Source organism: Anser brachyrhynchus (assembly GCF_964034855.1).
Source record: "Anser brachyrhynchus genome assembly, chromosome: 13".
In the NCBI taxonomy this organism is placed as follows: domain Eukaryota; kingdom Metazoa; phylum Chordata; class Aves; order Anseriformes; family Anatidae; genus Anser; species Anser brachyrhynchus.
Genome location: NC_137708.1, coordinates 10322815 through 10343186, shown reverse-complemented (window position 1 = coordinate 10343186; position 20372 = coordinate 10322815). Strand labels below are relative to the sequence as shown.

Here is a 20372-nt window from a genome sequence, read left to right as displayed (position 1 = left end):
GCCGGGAAAGCGAGGCTGGGCTGGGCGCCTCAGGGCCGCCGCCCGCCCTGAGGGGAGCCCCTGAGGCGGCCGGGGGGCTCCGAGCCCCCGCCCGGGCTGCACAGCGCCCAGCCTGCGCCTCAGCCCTCCTCTGCCCCGGCCCCAACAGCCCCAGGAGGCGTGGGGGGTGAAGCAGCAATAAAAGGAGCAACGCTCGACAGCTTCTGGAGTTTTATTTACACGGCTCGAGCCGGCAGTGCAACAGCGGGGCTCTGTACACAGTCTTTGTTTTCGGAGGGCTAAAAATAAAGAGGCTCGCTCCCGGGAATAATGAGAGCTATTTTTAGAACACAAGTAGCCTGAGAATTGCTGAAGACTCAAATTAGCAAAGTCTGATTTTCTGGGGCTAATTGCAACTTAGAAAAAAAAAATAGGGCAGCTGTTCACTGAAGTACTCAAGGCGGTTAAGCAATTACCAAAACCAGCCTGGGATAAGTTGTTAGCGCATTCATATTGTGATCCCAAACAAAAGCTTTCCCTTTAAGATATAAGAAATGTTTTGTAATTGTTTATCAAAACAACAGCATGAATTTTACTCAGAGCAACCATTTTTTTCCTCTGATGAACAATGCATGAATTCACCCGGGCAGTATTTACGATAAATTATTTTACATCTATTAAAAATGAAGAACAAATTCATGAAGTCTTCATCTGGATTCTAGAACTACGAAAGGGCCCAACAACCCAATACTTCAGCAGGCCATGCTTGTCTAAAGATCATTCTTCACCACGTACTTACTCAGCCTCACGTTCTGTAACTGATTAAAATACATAAAAAGGCTACTTCTTGTTAACAGTCTGCACCACATTGTTCCTTGTACCAAACCGGGACAATAGAAACACTGGAGCCAAGAGCAGCCCGAGATGACCTTCATCTCAGGGAAAAGGATTTTCCTTAGGTTATTCATCTGAGTCCAGGTCACTGTCTCCTGCAATGGAATGAAAATCTTCACTGTCTTCCTCATCCTCAGACAGATGGACCTGACTTAATACGCTTGGTCCACAACGCTGTTCCTCTTCTTCTTCCTCTTCTTCAGAGATCTCGTATCCTCCAATACTGCTGAAACTAGTATCTCTTGTGTTGGATTTTGGGTCTGGTTCTTCATAGCTGCCATAGCTGGAAGAAATGATATGCTCTTATTACACCATAATTTCAAATCAGCTATTGATGTCAGCAATTCTCCATTTAACTTCTATCTAACGTTTGTAAAAGGTCCCTGGCCTCAGGTCCTTGTGGAACACTTGGAACCACTGTGTACTTTAATTCTGTCCATGGCCAGTTTTTTAAAAATAAAAAACAGTTCTGATGAACAATTCTCTCCTGGCATCCTCATCCCCCTCTGATATACTCAGGGTAGGAAAAGCAACTGATTGCTCCAAAACCTTCCATCTGTCACCGTTAGTGGAGACAAAAAAGGCAGACAGCATAACAATCACCACCAGAGCAGAGCCCCTTTACATCCTCTCCAGCCTCTTCTGCTGGCTGTTGTCAAGGTACTGGGCTGGACAGATCATTTGCCTGACCCAGCATAACTAGTCTTAAGAGCAGGTCTTGATCATCTCTGTTACGACAGAGCTTGTCCATATAATTATCTTAGGCAAATATCAGTAACAGCATTAAGGTACTGAATTCCATGAGTAAAAAACAAACAGAGAATCTAATGCTAATATGTTACAGAACAGCCAAACAGGGAAAAGTAAGTCAGTACTTTCTCAAGACAATGCAGAAAATAAAGCTGTCCTTGTCATTTTCTAAGAATGGAACTCCTTCCAAAATACAGAATATGCATATTCCTATTATTTTGGACATGCATATTCCTTTCGAGGAAGGAAATACTTAATTCTTAGAGGAAAAAAACAGACAAACATGAAGTTAATCAGTTAATCGGCTAAATCACCTTTTAACTTCAAAGGCATCTCAGTTTCCGAGACAATCTATAAAAAGCTTTATTTGCATTGCTTTTAAAAAACACTATGGAAGTTATTTAACTTACAAGAAAAAAAAACCACAATTATTTTACTTTTAATTTAAACTAAGTTTTTTTCATTAGAGTCTAACAGCAAAACCAAAGTTCTGTCAATAAGTGGTAAATTGCAATTATGGCTGCAACATTAAAACCAGTGACAGAATAACTTAAAAAACAAGATATTCTTCAGCTTTTCATGATAAACACTTCAGAAACCTTTAAGAGAACAGATTTTGTTTTGAAGAATTACTGTAACAAGATTCTCAGCTCTAATTACCTGATATTACTGTCTTCCATAACCTGAGATGTCTCCCCACCATCACCTTCGTAAGACATCATGCTTTCTTCATTGTCCATGCCCATGCGCGTGTTCTCTTGAAGAACGTGAGGTTGTTTAGGTCTCACTGGATTGGTCTCCACATCTGAATCACTGCCACTCTCACTCAGTTGGATAGCTGTGTAATAAACAGACACTTGGTCATAAATCAACAGGTTTGTTCTGTCAGTTACATACCCATTGTCTTTCTGGAAAGGATACAATATTGACTGTAAGGAATGTATGCAAAGCAGTTTATTGAAAATGTACTAGAAATGGTATCTGGGAGGTCATACCCATTTCTGACATTCAGAAACAACCTAATTACCCCCACTACTCAAAAGGCCTGGTCTACTTGTCAGTTCTGAACAATTCTCCACCACCATCCCCTAATAATTTTCAGAAGCCACCTCAAAATACTACCATATGCTATCCTGCATGGCAACTTCTTTGGTAGAACAAGGAAACAACGTGAAGAACCTTCACACTCCTCTTCCAGTTCTCGATAACTTTGTCCATGCTGTTTCATACCAAAATAAATGTTGCGCTTTAACTAAACTCTGCCCAATTATATTGTGCACACCAAAGCATTGTCCCGCCTTTTCTGAACCATGTGCAAATTCACCATGAGATACATTTGACCAGATCTTTACTCTTTCTTCTGTATCCATACTCAAAACACTGCCATTCCACTTTGTTTTGAGTTCCATTTATGTGTATTTTTGTTTCATCTTGCCCTTTCACTCTTCCTTTATGACTACTAGACCACATGGCCTACATATCCCTATTTTGCTTTCTGCTCTCTGCTGTATGTCTTTGTGATGGTAAGGAAAGAAGATTAGCTGGGTTTGTGAATGACCGGTTCCTATTCAACTTTTTTTTATATAACAAAGGAAACATACACGAGAAAGGATTATCTCCTTCTTCATCACTCCCATCATCGTCATCCTCTCCATCTGACATGAGCAAGTCTTCATAGAGGACGCTGGCCTGAGGCTGCTGGGCTGATCCTTCCTCTTCATCAGCAAGGTCACCATCTGCATCTTCAACTTCCTAGGTCATACAGGACAGGGACAGTGAAGATCAAACAACATATAAACTACTGCCACTTCCAGCACATGCCTACTCTTTATCATACAGTTCCCTCCGAAGTATTCTCTCGCTTCATAATGCTAACATTTAACACTACATTTAAGCGTCTAGCTATTGCTATGAATACTGCTGTCTTTCAGGGTGCCAGACACGGAAGACAACCCTTATTCTATGGAGACTTCCACCACAAGGACACAAGTCAACACATAGACTGGCTGGGTTTCTGGAAATATACTCACTGGGGCTGGAGTCTTAGGTTTCCCATCATCATCCTCATCAAACCCTTCAATATCTACGTCAGAGTCTTCCTCGCCCAGCCTACCTCGCCCCTGGCGCATCTGAATGGGGAACACAAATAGCAATACCATTGAGGAAGGTGCTATTCGACACAAGCCAAAGGGTATGACGGACATCCAGACCACAATGATGGGTAGGGAAACAAGGGAGGTGGGAGGGTAGGGGGAAGTATATATTTAGCTCACTCTCAGAGCAAGGATCCTCTCTCTTTATTCCAAGATCAGAGAGCACACAGTCTCCACACACTTTTACCTGATGTGCTCATCTGTGAAAAGGAAATTTCCAGCCTTAAAAGTGTCCAAGTTCTTTGTTTACCTAGCCTATTTCTGGAAAGGATCACTAGATCTTAAAAAGTGAATATTTTCGTGGGATATTTTCAAAACGGACAGCAGTTTCCAACACATTTTCTCCTGCCCTTCTCTTCCGTTAGAGAGGTAGAGAGGACATGCAGATTCTGTCCTAAAGACTTTAAACTGGAAATCTATAGAAAACTTGAAGAACTTCCAAATCTAGAAGGCATTCTCAAAGCCACAGACAACCAAAATAATAAATGGAACCATTCATATTCAATCTCCATTGGTCTGGATTGCTCTGAATAGCTCCCCATGTCTTTACGGTAACAACTTCAAACTCATGGCCCTCCTCACCTCCTTTCTCCTCCTTATCATTAATTTTCATGCCTTTATTACTTTACCCCCTTCTGCTAGTCCTTCTCCTCTAACCTACCTTTTTTTTCTTGTTTAATACAGAGTAAACACTGAGAAAAATATTCTATGGTTATTGTAACCAGTTCATTTGTAGCGATTTAATACCTCTAACCTGTCAGCTTTTTTTTTTTCAATGAGAATGTATCTATAGTGGCAGCCTAGACCTATCTCTTCCCAGGTGTTTGTACAGATTCTAATCATCACTGGATGAAACCACAGAAAGCTAATTATCATCCTCCAGAACCGTAGGATATACTTCACCATTTCCCTATTCAGAATCAATAAGGGATTGCATATTAGCACTCCGCAGTGTGAGTCACCAGGTTTCTACTCCCAGAAGTAGTGAAGCAAACAAATACCTGGCCTCAGGCAGATTCTTTTGCAGCATCAAATTTCCCAGTGCTCTTTACATATTTGCTTTCCCATCAGAGCACTCAAAATGAAGGAAATTACATAGCTTTTGAAACAGGTTCCCTTTTCTGCTTGGGAAGCCTGCTGATTTTCATCACCTGTTTCCTACCAAGTAGTTGCCTCCTTTCAGTAATTTGCTTATACAACCCAACTCTCCAAGCACATGAAAAAATGGAGGATTCTGAGTTCCTCGTTTCTCTGGGGTTGTTAAAGGAGTGTCCATAGCAGGCAAATTGCTCTCATCTTGACAGACTAAAGCATCATGTGTCATACTGAGGGAAGGGTTGGTATCCTACAAATGAGGTGGCCAACACGTGGAAACAGGACATATAATGTTCTCGGGCACTGAAGTGGCATTAAAATAATATCTAGAGAGGCAAGACTGGGATTTCAGAACCAAATGCAAAATGAATTTGTTTGGCACAGTGTTTATATTACTAAACACTGGTTCAACAAAATAAACATTTATCCTTAAAAGATCAAAGATGATAAAACGCAATGGCTTTCAACCTCAGGTTTGAAGTTTGCCAAATAGCAGATTTTAAAATGGAAGGCAGTACTTCTATGCGGTGCAGTCCGGCAGAGACCAAAATTGTAAATGGACTCCAAAAGGATTAAATAGGTTTATAGAGAATAGGCCTCTCTGCAGCTCATAAAGACAATGGTCCAGACGCAACTCCAGTTTAAGGTGCCTGAGCTGCCAATTGCCAGGAAGGCTTCACTGTAAGAAGAATCACCACCGTACCTTTGCATCCACTTACTTCTGGTCCCTGCCAGGCACAGAAGACTTGATTACATCAACCTTTGGTTTGACTCAGTATGGCCCTTTTTATGTTTCTACAATGGAAGTGGTGTAACCACAAACACTGCTATCGGAACTGGAAGAAAAATACTTCATCACATATTGAAATAGCAGAGCTTCAACTTTCAGTCAATTCTGTGTAAATCACTGTCTCAAGGCTCCCTAAAACTAACACGAGAGATAAACAGGGGTTTGGATAAAGTGCTCTAAAAGCCTATAGTTTGCATTCAATTTGACCTTTGAACAGTTAATGAGGAACTACAGATTAGGATTTTGATGAAATGCCCTTTTAAATACACAGTTTAAATATCATGACAATCCTAGAAGTGTTAAGAGCAGAAGTAATACCATTTAAATTAGGCAAAACAGGTTTCCTAAGAATTTAAACAGACATGTAAATCATAGACAGCTCTCTACTTGCTGTATTTGCTTTTTATATCCTGGACTCCAGCTCCTGAAGACACATATGGGGAGATAAGTATTAGTCATCACAACTACATTTGAACGAAAGCCAAGCAACCATCAGCAGACCTGCCATCCGTGACAAGTTTGGGAGTGTAGGAAGCAGGAATGCACCTTCAGCCAAGAAGCACGGGGAAAGGGTGGCCATCAGATGACAAGTTCAGGGGAGGCGCTTGCTTCAGCAAGCAGAGAGAAGGAGATCTCAGAGAAGGAGCAGGAGAAAAGACAACTAATAAGCAATTCACTGCTCAGGCCTCTCTTCCTCTCCTGATCACCAGCTTGGAAAAAAATCAGAACAGATAACACTGCTCGTGGGAAGGAAACCATCAGACAGAGAGAAGAATGATATTTTAGTCCCCTTTTCTCTGAGGCATTGGGATAGTTCTCCATTCCATTTAATCTTGGTTGAAATGCATCAGTATTGTTTCAACAACTAATCTCCAAAGACTCCATTGCTGCCTGGCACTTCCCATTGTCAAGGAAGTCTCTTTCTGTGTCACTCAGTTTCAGTACTCCCACCCCGTTAAATGAACTCATCATTTCTAGCAATTTCTTTCTAGCTTATTGAATAGCATTTGTTTTGTTTGTTTTTGTTGGTGACAGTGGGTTGTGTTTGTTTGTTTTGGTGGGAAAGGATAGTTACATTAAATATTGCCCACAAATTTTAGACTGCTATCCCGGCTCCAGCCATGTAACGTTTGTATACGTATTGCCTATACAAATTTTAAACTTGTTTTTCTTAAAACTAATCTTCATAGGTCCTTAAATTGTTCTTGAACATCAAGACCTTCTTTTTTGCTCTGACTTAACTAAAATTAAATGCAGCTTTCCAGATGTAATCACACCAGACGTGCACAGAACAGAAAAATTAGTCAACCACAGTTGGTATGTACAGAATAACTACAAAGAAAGCTTTGCTCTGTCTTCCTACACTGGGTATACAACATTCAGATTTTCATCATTCAGATATTAGCAGACCAATCTTTCAGGGCTTGTGAGCTTCAACAGTTTTTCCAAAGAAACAAAAGACACGCCTCAGACACAAGGATGACATTCCCTGAACTGTTTCCTAATTTATCAGGCAAATTCCAAATCAAAGAAGCGATAAACATTTTCAGCAATAAGAATTTAAGTTCCCCTTGATACTGCAAAGGCAATTTTGTTTTTCAGGAACGAGTCGGTCATTCCAAGAGAAAGAAAATTTTTACTGATGTTTTTAAAAAACAGCCAAACAGCCCAAGTCAAGAATAAGAACTAAAGAAAAAAAAAAGCCTAAAAGATAAACTTCAGACTTTGAGAAGAGTAAACAAGAAGCACCTCGAGATCAAATATCCAGGAAACCGAAACTTAAAAACAAAGAAACAAACAAAAGAAAAGAAAACTTTGCATGGTCACTTGCCTGTGGAGTGTAGGGACCAGGGGTCATAGGATCAAGACTTTCCAGATCTGCCTCCTCTAGCGCTGCTTCCTTAGCAGTAGAGATGTCTCTCTCAAGTTGAGTCAGGTGCTCATCGTACTAAGAACAACGAAGTTTGCTAAGGTTACAGAACAGAAAACTCAAACATACAAAAATATTACAATAGACTTGTCCACATACCTCAGCTAAAGTCTGATAACAGATGTTTACGATCTCCTGGGCTGTTTTTGTGTACTGACTGTCTGGCCCTGTAGTAATAAACAAATCTCTTTATGCATTCTGACATTTGCTCAGCGCCAGCTGGTAAGACAGAAAGACTGTTTTTGGTTACACAGCTCTGATAAGACAGGTCCCCAAATCCCACCACTTTCTGATTTAAGGAGAAACATAAGGCAGGGTTCACATTCCGCTAACAAAGAGCAACCAGTTTGTTCCAGCATTAAAAATATTATTTGGGAAAGTTGTACCATGTCAGCTTCAAGTAAATTCCCAGAAACAAATCACTGAAAGAGAAACGTGTAGTGCACAAGTGGGAAATCCTTCCGAAATGTAACTGCCCCAAATCCACAGAGCAAAATAGTAAATAAGGCACCACGTGACAGCAAAAATGTTACTGTTTAAGCATCTCCTTTCTCAGCAAGAAAGGAAAGCAACAATCAAACTCAGGATTCATAGCTTCAGGCTTTGACAACACTACAGAAAGGTGCTCAGATGTATTCATTTCATTTAAGGGCAGAAGAAGGCTGGAGCCTTATTTTCACCACCTACCATTGTACTTAATGCTGTTGGCAAGGATGAGGTTAACATCATCCAGGAAAGTCTCTCTGTTCTGGTACTTGTGTTTGGAGATATTCTGCAAGAGATTGTCAGCCAGTAAGTAATCAAGTCTAAACATTTCTCAAGCGCCTGCTCAGTTCAAGCTACACACCTTGCAGATGGTCTCTAGATCCATTGGATTGGCAATGACCTTGTAATAATCAGGAACAAACTTTTTATTAACTGGATGATGAAACGGCCAAGACTGAAAGAAAGAAAAAAGACAAGGTTAGAAAGCTTCCATGTAAATTTTATTACAGTTTGAGCTACGAATTTCATAAAGCAAGTCTCCAGAACAGGTTAACATTCAAAATGTACAGGAAGTATTTATCACATGGCATCTTGAATCCAGAAATTTAACTTCAGGGGGGACACAGAATAAAAATATACTAGTTGTAACTAGTAACTAGTTTAACTAGGCCTGTTGATACCTGTTTGATATTGTAATACATAATACAAAATAATAATAATACAAAAGATTTTTCTATTTACTATCACTGTTTCTTCCACAATATAACTAGAGTGCTCAGCAAGAACAATCACTGTACAGTAAACAAACAAACTTAGATCTAATCTCACAATGGGGGGCCATAAATAGTTTGTACAGCTCAGTACGGTATGATGGCACACGAAAACTCTAAAATCTTTTTCTAAACATCAGAAATGAAATGAACAGAGAATGGAACCAACAAAATATTAAAGGGAACCAGCATTCTTTTTTTCTTTTTTACTAACAAACTAGTACAACACTGGGTGGAGTTGATCAATGAGAAATCAGCTTGTGTTTGGTTTGCACCTGAAAACTGCACAGAGTGCTTTGCAACCTACAAAGCAAGTGCTCCAATCAGTAAAGAAAAATGTGTTTTACAGTGAAAACTGTTAATGAAAGACAGTGACTTTCTACTAATGAGAGGTCGACATAGGCATTATTAAGGAGTAAGAGCAGCAGGAAAAAGGAGAGGAACCCAGATTTCACTTCTGGTCCGTTACTCCAGTGAATGGGGTCAGTACAGGAATGTCTGCCAGTCAGAAAATCACACGCCAGCACCCTGACACAGCTTTTTTTTTTTTTCTTTTACAGCGCATTAACAGCCACAAGATGTATATTCCACTGCGATACACAGCCACTAGACTATAATTATAATATTTTGCATATCACACACACACACACACACATTCTACTTAAGCTACATACATCTGGAACTGCCATCATCTTTTGAGTGACAATGTTGTCCAAAATGAAGGAAAAGGCCACTTGGTCATCATCATCCAGGAGGGGATTAATTGCTTTTTCTAATCGAGCCAGTTTATCTTCCTTCTGCAATAGAAATACAGAATGCCAATGACTCACCCTAGATTAATAACTGTCAATATCAGAACACTGTTACAAAGAGATTCCCATTCACCTTTTTATGAAGACCCTTGTAATTAAGAGAGGGTAGCAACCTAGATATAAGCCTGCACACAAGATAAAGTAACTAGAGTAACGAATGAACAACTATTTTTTGAGAGAGACTCCAAGAAGAACTGTTTAAAATTGTAAAAATTCAAATATGCCTTATGAAAAACAAAGTTCCCTTATTGTCTCCTTTTTAAAGCCCCATTATTTGCCCACTCATGTCCTCTATCCTCAACCACATTGACCACCCCTCCCTCTCCACTCTGATCTCAGCTCATTCACAGGACTTGCCTCTTTTAGCTTTTCATCGCACAGGTCCAGCATGGACTGAGATATTTGAGTCAGCGAGTGCTTTGGCCCTGCAAACACACAGCAAGTCCAGTGAGACAACCCTGGCCCTGATGGAAGCTTTTAAAACCCAAAAGGAGAAAAATAAGAAATAAAACACCAAACCACATCAATGAATACATTCTGATAATGTAATATTTCAAAGTATTAGACAGACCAACAGTAAGAATTAACCAGTAACGCTTAGGAGTGAAGGTTATATTTCTATTGCAGTTAGGAGTCAACTCTTAAATATATTCTCAATATGCATAATTACTGAAGTTTAGAATAGGTTTTATGGCAGGAAACAGTTATTTGTAGCAAATATTTACACTTCTGGTATACATTTTATTAAGTTTTAGAAACCATATGGGAAAGCGGCTGCGGCTATGGAAGACCGGCCACTAAGCCCTCCAACTCTTCTGAGCTTTCAGAGTATAAACCTTAAGATGTCTGTTTGTTTCATTAAAACCAGTCAGTAGAGCAGAACTGTTGAGGAACGCAAGATGGACATTCAAGGAATACTCAGAAAACCACAGATACTAAAATAATTTAATGATTCCTCAGACAAAAAAAAAGTATTTGCAACAGAACTATGAAAAAATCTCTGTAATTAGGATAAAACAGGGACTTAGCTGTCAAAAATAATGACAAGGAAGCAGTAAAGGCACAAAACCAACGCTGTCAGTATCACCCTGACTGCTGTGCAGCCCAGAGAGAGACTCAACACAGCTGGGAGATTTTTAGCTGCCAAATGAATACTTTTTGGACAAAGACTTTTCTATCAGCAGTTAGAATACAGTTGATCTATAGTTGCTCAATGAATCAGCACTTTTTCCCAGCAGCTGCATGCTCTACTGCAGAATCTACACTTCTAATTTTTTAAGCTAGTTTTCTGACCTTCCCAAATAGGGAAAAATTGCAACTAAGAACCAAAAAATGCAAAATCATTACAGTAAGCTCTACTCAGAACTGCACGTTCTAAGGCAATGGCTCCAAAAGGCATGAATTTCTACTCAAAGATTCAGTGTTTGCTTTACTAAAGCATAATACTGAGAAAATAAATTCACAAGTATCTCCCCACCAATCCACGTCTCGAAAGAAGGATGCTCATAACAGTCTACTGAAAATGATGTTTTGTTTAGCTTCACCCTATATTAAGGGGGTATGCAGAACCTTGCTTCAGTGCAGTCTGACTTAACGCATGCACCGATTTCTTCAGTCATTGGTAGGTCTATTAACTGAACTTCAATTACTACATTAGTCATAATTTAGATTTTTTTTCAGTGACGGAGTCCACTTTCTTATTTATGAATTAGTCCATTGACATTTATGAAGTCCTTCAGGTATATCTGGAAAACGTTATTTACTGTTGTCATCTGACAGTTACCTTATTCTGCTTTTCTCTTGCTCTCATTATTTCTAAAAGTAAAAGCGTTAGCAGAAACAGACTTCCCCTGCATTGTTAACAGCCTACCATTGTATGTCGCACTGTTCTTCACAATTAGTTCCAGGTGTTCTCTGAACTCTTCCCGTGATGGGTATTGCCGCTTACGAACATTTTCACGCAATGTCTGCAAATCCATAGGCCGAGTAATAATCTTATAATAATCTTTGACAACTTTTGGATTTACTGGCGTGTGGAAGGGATATGTCTGAGGATGAAAAGAGAAAAAGGAACGCTTTTTAACATAGTACTAGCACAGTTAATCTCAGTTTAACTTGCATAGTTGAACATGTACTAACATATAAAGCTTTTACACAATCACTTCTTTAATTACACCAAGGAAAATATGATGAGCTCAGCTCCATGGTGGCTATCATTTTTTTCTACAAAATGTTCTTTAATACCATTAAAATAAGTACTCTCGAATGACATTTTTGGTTATGCATAACAGTATTCAAGAACCCAAACCTTTAAATTCTCATTTCAACACAAATCTTCACTTTAACCTTTTGATTTTCCAAATTTCTGGTAAAATCTGAAGTAAGAAACAGAGAAGCACTCTTAAGAGCTTTTGCCAGTGCCACACACACAAAAAGCACTCCGTATTGCTACAAAGAGTGCTGCACATTTTTTTCTAGTTTTGTTGAAAAAGCACATCCCAGGTTTTGAATATGTATCCATACGGAACTATTCAACATTATTTTCTGATATGGACATTTGCATCTCAAAAAGATTCTGAGGTGAACTAAATTATAAAGTAACACAAGAGAACTGGAATAAAGTTGTCCTCCAATAAACAGACATAAAGATGCATTAGTTTCTTAGCAATTTGTTTTCATTGATTATGCTACCTTAATGTGAATTGCTCATACGTAAGCAAGCTTTATTCTTGTATTTTTAAAGAATTTGCTTGTCCTTATAAATGAAAACTTAATTCCCTTAATGTGAAACAAATGTAAGCCCATCTACTGACATTCAGAAATCAGTGTTTTTTCTGTAGGTGGAAGACTGCAACATGAGTTGCATTTATCAACAAGATTTACAGTGTTCCTGTTAAGCATACGTGGTAAATCAACACTGAGAACTACTTTCTGTCGACTGCAGGATAAATCAACATGCTCATAATAGCAGAGAGCAATCTGAAAAACGTACAAAGTTCCGAGGAAAAGCTATTTCCCAAATCTTCTAATGACGCAGAAAGATAAAGCAAATACATGATTCTTTCTGTGCTAAAACACCACAACCACTTTCACAAAGCTCAAAGGCCTTACCTAGTAAACAACTGAGACAACCTACATGATTCAGTTTTCCCAAATACCACTTGCAATAGAGTAACACAGAAAACTGGGAATAAAAACATCAAGGAATACTGGTTTAGACTTCCCATAGGAAGCACTCATCTGAGGAAAGGCTAACATAAGTTTGGTGTCATATAACCCATTTCAGCTGTGCTGCTTAAGGCAGGTTTTTGGTCTCTTAGCTTAAACTCACATTAGGAAGATCCCTCATATCATTGATGATGCCCTCTAAGATGGATGACAGCGTCACCATGGGATCTGTTCGCCGTCGGTGGATGGATTTATGAGGACGCTAAAGAAATCAGAGACAGAACTGTTAGGGCAGCTCTAAACTGCAAAACATTAATATAAAGAAATCTTAGGCAATTTAGTAGGTGTCTGTAGTTGCATGCTGAGGACACACAGGAGTAGTAAAGGAACTGACCAGCTGATACAAACAGAAATGCTGCAATCAGCTCAGTAACACCTTCACTCACATTCAGATAGTCGCAGTGAACGGTTGTTCCTACTCGCCGCTTCTTCTTTGGAGGAAGCTGCTGTTTAGGAAACTTCAGAACCAGTGATTTCCTGCGAACCTCATCCGCACTAGATAAAAACAAAACAGCATAAAACTTTCTCTAGCCCTGCTGTGAATCAAGTCCATGTGTCCCCTCTTTAGTATTGGCCATGGTCCCACCTGCCATAACATCAAAAACACAACCAAAATAACACCAAATCCATAACCAAAATCCCACCTGCTGCAACACCAAAAATACAATCAAAATACCGTAATTAATATACACGTGTATATTCTGCACTAAGCTCTAAATTGTTTTTTCTCACTACCTATCTGTAACTCTCTTTCTTCCCTTACCTCTCAATCAGTTGCTTTCCAAGGACGATTTTTGTTCCTTCTACTTTGATGAGTTCTTCATTATCATTGTGAATGACTGTTTTTTCCAGCTCTTCCTCCTGCTCTTCTGTCATTGCAACAGGATTAGAAGGTGGGGCATTTGTTTGGTAGTAAAGAGGGCAGAACTTATTAGTCCTCATATGGCCAATTGCACCACACGCTCCACATTTCAGCTACAAAGATATAGGAAAGATGACAGATCAGAATTCATTCACAGACTCCCGGTCTAGAGGCAGAGAGGATCATTAAAATCCTAGTCAGAACTTTTGTATATCACAGAGCAAAACACTTCTCCAATACCCAGGATTCGTTAGCATGCTTAACATATGGATACGCTTACTTTTAGGTCTGGACGCTCTTTCATTTTCTTGGGCTTCTTTTCTGGAGGGCCCTTCAGTTTCTCTTTTTCTTGGTTCCGTTTTAACCGTCTTAATTGTTCCTGGATCCTACGCCGCTCCTTCCGCATCTCCTCACGGTGCTGTTCATCAAATAGAGCAAACTTTCGTCTGAGGAAAAACAAAAACCAAAAATAAACAGAAGTTTTTCAATTGAGTTGATGATTTACCAAGTGTTTTCCTTTTACCTGGTACTGAATTTTCCTGGGACTTGAATCTCTATCACAAAAACTCTGGAGGAGCCAGGGTATCTAAGGTTAAGTTCTTTAGCTTCCAACATCATTCAAGTTGTTCAGAACTTCAATAAAACACAGTTTTCTAGCATAAACATACTACAAATAACATTAAGGTTATAAAATAAGCTACTCATTTCGTCTATTCAATCTTTAACCAAAATTGCATGGCTTTAGATGCCACAGAAATAGAATGCCTAGTGCCACTCTGTACAGCGTTTTGAATTTCGTATCTCAAAAGTGCAAACTCCAAGGACTTCAGACACAGAAGAATGTGCTTCTAAATCAGACTTCCAGTATTTTAAAACTTAGACATAGAAAAGTGAGGCAAAGAGAAAAAATCTTAGAGGTCTTACATGAACTCTTCATCCTTTGTAGTCCGTATTCGGCAGTAGGCGTCAATAACAGAGGGCTTTCGAACTGTCTCACACCTCACATATTCCTTCCCATCCTCATCTCTAAATGTGCGATAGATTTTGAGGCGGCGGCCAGTGGCAGAGGAATTAAGGCTGGTTACAGAGGCAGTGTCATCATCTTTGTGAGAGTTTGCTGAAGCTCCTGAAGCTGATGTTAAAAAAGAGTGTTTTATTTGCTTTTAATTTCTTCCATGCTTTAGAAACACTATTGAGTAAAGATGGTAGACAGTTCTAGCTTAAAAACTTCCAAGACACAAATTCAAGAAAACCTAAGGCAAGCCTGTGTGTTTCAATCTTCCACAAATCACAATTTCCAATCTGGGTTTTCAATGGCACGAATAACATTGACCCAGGTTCAGCAGAGCTCCGCTTTGCTCTCACACATGCAAAGAAGGAACAGACATTATGAGCACCCTCATACAGATAGCTCGCTCACGGGTCACTTCTACCTGCCAGCTAGGGACATGTCAAGTTGTCTCTCAGAATGCACTTAAAATGCACAAGTCTACAGCAGATCCAAGTCTGGCAGCTGCCCAACTACCTCATTTACCACCAATTAACAAATTACAAACTGCTACAGCACACAGTATTACAGACACTGCTATCAGCCTATGTACTGTGCCTATCTGTTTCACATATACAGCTGCATATACACAAGATCCAATTAGAGTACCACAAACTGGTTACAAGAACACTCTTCTACTTGTGAACCTCTCTTGGGAAAATTACTTCAAAAATAAGTGTTGCGGGGGGGAGGAAACGAGGGGACACACACAACAGCAAGCAGAAGTAAATACCTAAAGAAATACCAGAGTGAGCTTATACTTTAAAATAACCAAATATCAGGCAAGGACAACACTTCAAATATATATTCAGACAGTAACTGCTCAGGAGAAGGAAAAAGACCTAGATATGCATGTCTGTACATTCACACTGTGAGGAATCCACGCCTTTCTCTGACAGGCAGGACCAGCACCCACTGCAGCCTGACAGCGTCCTACACCCTTTACAGACATATTCTGGTTGCTGCAGTTACTTACACAGCCCCTTTTTGTCTCTCCTGTCCTTTTTGCCCCTCTCTTTGTCATTCCCACTGTCTTCTCCCAAAAGCATCCTCTGCAATTCCTTTCGTTCCTGCTCTTCTCTTTCCCGAGAGAGCTGAGAACTAGTTTTCTTGTTCTGTAACATATTCTCAATATTCTTTCCCATCTCTTCAAAGTCACTGTCTTCAGCTGAGCTGCTGTCTGTGTCCGTTGAGAGGATCTCAGTGGATTCCAGAACCCTGAAACAGGAGGCACCTTGAAAGTCAGTTACTCCAGAAAAATCAGTGACACAAAGTAAAAGTGACACGAAGGTTTCAAAGTTAATGTTGCAAATCACTAATAAGCATAATATATTCCCCTCTCAGTCCTCTTGTAATTTCCATGTCCAAATGATCAATTGTTCCAACCCAATCTCTTTATCAAGAGTACTATATTCTCTCTCCAATCTTAACTTGCCAGAGCAAGGAATAATGCATGAATTGTCTGGCAGTTCTAAGGAATAGGACGTAAAATTGGTATTGTTACTCAATAGAGCTATGGCAAAAAGAAAGGGGAAAAAAAAAGTAAGGAAGAAAGAAAGGAAATTGACTGGTGAACTGATCTGCGGAACATCTCATGCTAATTTATGTGGCAGGCTGTGCAACTCATTCTACCTTTCAAAAAGGTCTGTAACAGCAAAACACTACAGCTAACTCTTAAGTTAACAGTAACAACCAAAGCCGTCTTTCTCTGTATTTTGTGAACCCAACCAGATGAATCAACATCTATACGACTACATATCAGAGAGCCCCAGGCATTCATAGTTCTGGACTTTTAAGGTGGGGACAGGGTGGGGTTCAAGGCTGTAAACATCAGATAAGAACTTACTTATTTTGCAAATCAAAAATGCGCTGACACTCCTCTTTGTATCTCTCTTGATGTTCTGCTACAGAAAACCGAGATCCACGTGCAAATTTACTCATAGGACCTTCCCCTGAACGAGCCTGCTCTGTAGACATTGTGCGTACCACATCAATCACTTCCCACCGGGACAGCTTCTTTATCTGTAAAGAGGAAGACACAACAGAAATGGCTTTAGAGGCATATATCTGAGGTAACTGACTGTGGATTTCAACTCCTTCCCACGTGAGTAGAAAAGTATATGTCCCTTCCACCATCTACTGCTGAATCCAGCAATGAAGAGAACTCTGTGTTTATTTACTACTGGGTCATGCTCACCTCCTCTTCAGGCACTCCAAATTTACGCAGAAGCTGTTTAGCATTCTTCAGCGAAAGTCGACGCAGATCAGCATCTGTCCCAGTCACTGTCTTTTTCACTGGCTGGGGTTCCTTGTCATCCTGTTCAGAGAAAGGTACAGCCTATGAACGTCTTCACATAATAATCTTTCCTAAGATCATTTTCAGACATTTTCTCCTCCCAATACCCCATATTTATCTTGCACGACTTCCCACTTACTGCTTCTTGTCCAACCCAACCTTGGGAACGATACCTTCTGCTGCGTTGGTTTGTTTGGAATCTTCACATAAGAAAATCCTTCACCACAGCCAGTAGGATCTGCTACACCAGTCACTTCCAGAAGACACTTGCCCTTCATAGCAGCAATGAAGGCTCGTGTGGTGTTCCACGGGGCTGTGCGCACCTGCCAGCAAGAACAGAAACATGCTCTCACAATCCTACCACCGAGCATAATTCTTAATTTTTTACTTCAGATTCCTCCAATCACACTGAGAAGTTTTCAGCTGATGTAAGGAGAGCGAATTCCACGTCTTCATCTTTCAGCTGCCTTTATGGAGAACCAAAGTGCTAGATAACTCCTAACAGACATTTAAGGCAAAAAGCCTACTCCTAAAAGGATATGGCAAGAAGAATACCCAAGCAAAGGTGAACTCACGTAAATATGAGTTCCCAGGAAAAGTTGCAAGACCATTTGATCTACCGAATCCTACATGAAATCTGTTCTTTAAATATAAAGACCTCATTTCTCTACTGCCATGCAGACTGATGTATGAGCACACATGCCAATTATATTGCTCTGACAGTACCTCATCATCAATCTTCATTTGGAAATCCTCTTCGTTCTCTTCTTCTGGTGCAAAGAAGGATTTCTCCCCATAACCTGCATCCTACAGAAAAATATTAGAAAAAAAAAGAGAACCTTAAGTCTTAAAAAGGTTACTGGAGGAAGAAATTAATTACACTTCAAAAAACAAACCCATTTTTTTTCCCAATCCCATCACACATTGTTTACTTTCTGCTGTAGAGATAGAAACATAAGCCCATGCTCCCAACTTCTTTTTCCTACCTTTAAGCATAGCTAACACAACATCAAAATAATAGGCATAAAAGCATAGTGGCTCTCTGAGAACTGTCTTTTTACGCAGCAGAAAATTTAGCAAGTTGCACAGTCGTACGGGGCCTAATTTGCCTACTGTATAGCAAAAATTAGCTTTAGGTAGGTGTTTCCTAGCAGCATCCTTCACAGAACTGCTTGTCAGTAACTTGCCTTATAGCCTACAAGGAATGTTTACCTTCAAGCGCTGCTCAGCTGCGATCATGCTGTAATAAGCACAGCACTGCTCTGGGGATACCATTGCTCTGATCTCTTCCTCTGTTGGCAATCTGAAATCTGGCTTTAAAACCCACCAGTTTGAGTCCATCCCTGAAAAGATGCAGAGATCAAACAGAATAGTTTACTATAAGTGTTAAATGCCATCATAATCCTTACTGTATTTCAAGATTTGGTATCTTGTTGCAATGCTGGCAAAAGGAGCAAGTATGACAAATCTGTGACATTTAAACCACAAAAAGTGCTGGGTTTATTTGTTCTGCATTTGTCTAAATCAACACCCCCCTAACTCAGCAGCTGTTACCCCAAACTCTCATACATTCATGTTCATTCAACGCATACATCATTACCCAAGGGGTTATAAAAACTGTCCAAGCTGTAGTCATTTCTTACCATCAAGCACACTTGTGCCAAAAGAAAGGGCACTTTTATAAACTGGAACAACAACAAAAAAAAATCAGATGACATTTTAGATCTTCAAACAGGTATTTTCATAAATGGTTTATCATGACATGTTGCCCCCTCCTGCTTTGTTTGAAACTCCAAGATCAGCAAAGAATGGCTTTGCTGAGAAGCAATTAGCAACATCCACATGAAATCTTGAAATACCTGTGCGTTTGAAATCAGCACAAAGCTTTAGCCGCTTTCGGATACTACTCTCCGAGTGTGAGGGAAAGGCTTTCTTGATATCCTCCATGCGAATTCTCCGAGGACGGTCTCTACTTTTCCAAAAGAGGCGATAAATAAAAACCTACAAAACAAAACTTAAGTCTGAAGAAAGAAGACAATAAAGCTGCAAAGACAATAATGTTTCTACAGTGACTACTTCAGAATTCCTGCTTAAAACCCATTGTTTCCTATAAGTTTACCTAGTAAAGTCTTCCAAGCCACATATTTGTCTTGAAATTTTCTGTATTATCACATTAGGAATGTTCGTGCTTTGGCACAGAAGCTTGAACTCTGAGAATGGCAGGGATTTTCCAGCTCTGCAAATACCTCCTGTGTTGTAATTTTTAATTAAATTAACTCTAAATGACTAGATTTTTTTTTCAACATCTAAATTTGGGGATACTTATTTGGATGGTCACTGACAGTCTCAAAGCTTAACTGCCTGAAGATCCAGGAAATTAACAAAGGCTGACAAAGCAATTTTAGTTCTGTGCTGATAGTACTGCGATAATTTTTCATAATCGCCTCTTAGTAAAATCCATGTAATTGTCGTTTTATACAGCATAACCATTTCAAAGTTTATTCTAATTTCTTCAGTTCCCTATGCTTTGATATAATTTTATCAGCTTTTATCTTGGCTAATAAAAGGCCTCTACCATGTGTTTCACAAACACAAACAGAAGTATGCTATAAATTGTTAGTTAAAAGACAATGAAAATTCTCTGTACAGTTAACATCTCTCACCTCAGAAAAAAAGCAGCCATACCAGGCTGAGCTTCTGAAACAAAGGCTGTCCAAGTAAGGCCTATGCTATGGGCTTTCTTCAAAGACCCCCAAACTGTCCTTGTCACATACCTGCAGAAAATCTCTGATATGGGTGTTGGCTCGTTTAGAGTTTGGACCAGGTACTTCATAAAGAGGGCACTCCTGGCCAACTACAAAAATATCCACTAATTCTCGAACATAATAGCCTTGCCGTGTCCGGATAATCAGGAAATCTGTTTCAGGCATCTTATGTAGGTAGATAGGGGCCCGGAAAAGGTTGTTTTCAAATGCCTAACAAGAGAAACACATCAAAGTTTGAAAGTCAGGTTTTGATCAAATTTTCTTTAACGCAGTCTATGAAAAAGATCTCAAAAACAAACACAATCACTCTATTCATTTTAATGGTAGACCATCATTTATAACACAATATACAGAGATGTGCGGTCAGAACATTCCTTGCTTATTCAACAAATAACCAAAGATGAAGCAAGAAAGCATAATAAAACCTAGAACAAACGCAGAAAGAGCTTGAAGGGCTCTTTGGATTGACCTTTTAAAAAGGACAGAAAGAACACACATGCAGAAGAATGTTATA

At 39.6% G+C, this 20372-nt stretch overlaps 1 protein-coding gene across 6 annotated transcripts in view; it reads right to left on the bottom strand.

The window, feature by feature from the left end:
- Positions 1 to 195: 195 nt before the first annotated feature.
- Positions 196 to 20372, bottom strand: part of TAF1 (TATA-box binding protein associated factor 1) — a 32533-nt gene continuing 12356 nt past the window's right edge. For 2 of the 6 annotated variants that reach the window (XM_080554586.1, XM_080554587.1), the window contains exons 16-40: positions 19868 to 20068; positions 18953 to 19094; positions 18306 to 18436; positions 17820 to 17900; positions 17267 to 17416; positions 16995 to 17114; positions 16644 to 16819; positions 15774 to 16015; positions 14674 to 14881; positions 14030 to 14195; positions 13651 to 13862; positions 13274 to 13382; positions 12991 to 13089; positions 11530 to 11707; positions 10017 to 10084; positions 9522 to 9644; positions 8439 to 8531; positions 8279 to 8363; positions 7691 to 7758; positions 7457 to 7609; positions 5011 to 5121; positions 3654 to 3752; positions 3225 to 3375; positions 2284 to 2461; positions 196 to 1156 (exon numbers count right to left, since the gene is read on the bottom strand). In XM_080554586.1, the coding sequence (XP_080410712.1) occupies positions 940 to 1156; positions 2284 to 2461; positions 3225 to 3375; positions 3654 to 3752; positions 5011 to 5121; positions 7457 to 7609; positions 7691 to 7758; positions 8279 to 8363; positions 8439 to 8531; positions 9522 to 9644; positions 10017 to 10084; positions 11530 to 11707; positions 12991 to 13089; positions 13274 to 13382; positions 13651 to 13862; positions 14030 to 14195; positions 14674 to 14881; positions 15774 to 16015; positions 16644 to 16819; positions 16995 to 17114; positions 17267 to 17416; positions 17820 to 17900; positions 18306 to 18436; positions 18953 to 19094; positions 19868 to 20068 (3561 nt within the window). In that variant the 3' untranslated portion in view covers positions 196 to 939. Of the gene's footprint in view, positions 1157 to 2283; positions 2462 to 3224; positions 3376 to 3653; positions 3753 to 5010; positions 5122 to 7456; positions 7610 to 7690; positions 7759 to 8278; positions 8364 to 8438; positions 8532 to 9521; positions 9645 to 10016; positions 10134 to 11529; positions 11708 to 12990; positions 13090 to 13273; positions 13383 to 13650; positions 13863 to 14029; positions 14196 to 14673; positions 14882 to 15773; positions 16016 to 16643; positions 16820 to 16994; positions 17115 to 17266; positions 17417 to 17819; positions 17901 to 18305; positions 18437 to 18952; positions 19095 to 19867; positions 20069 to 20372 lie in introns of those variants that run through there. The other 4 variants (XM_080554582.1, XM_080554584.1, XM_080554583.1 and 1 more) reach the window with 3 other exon arrangements.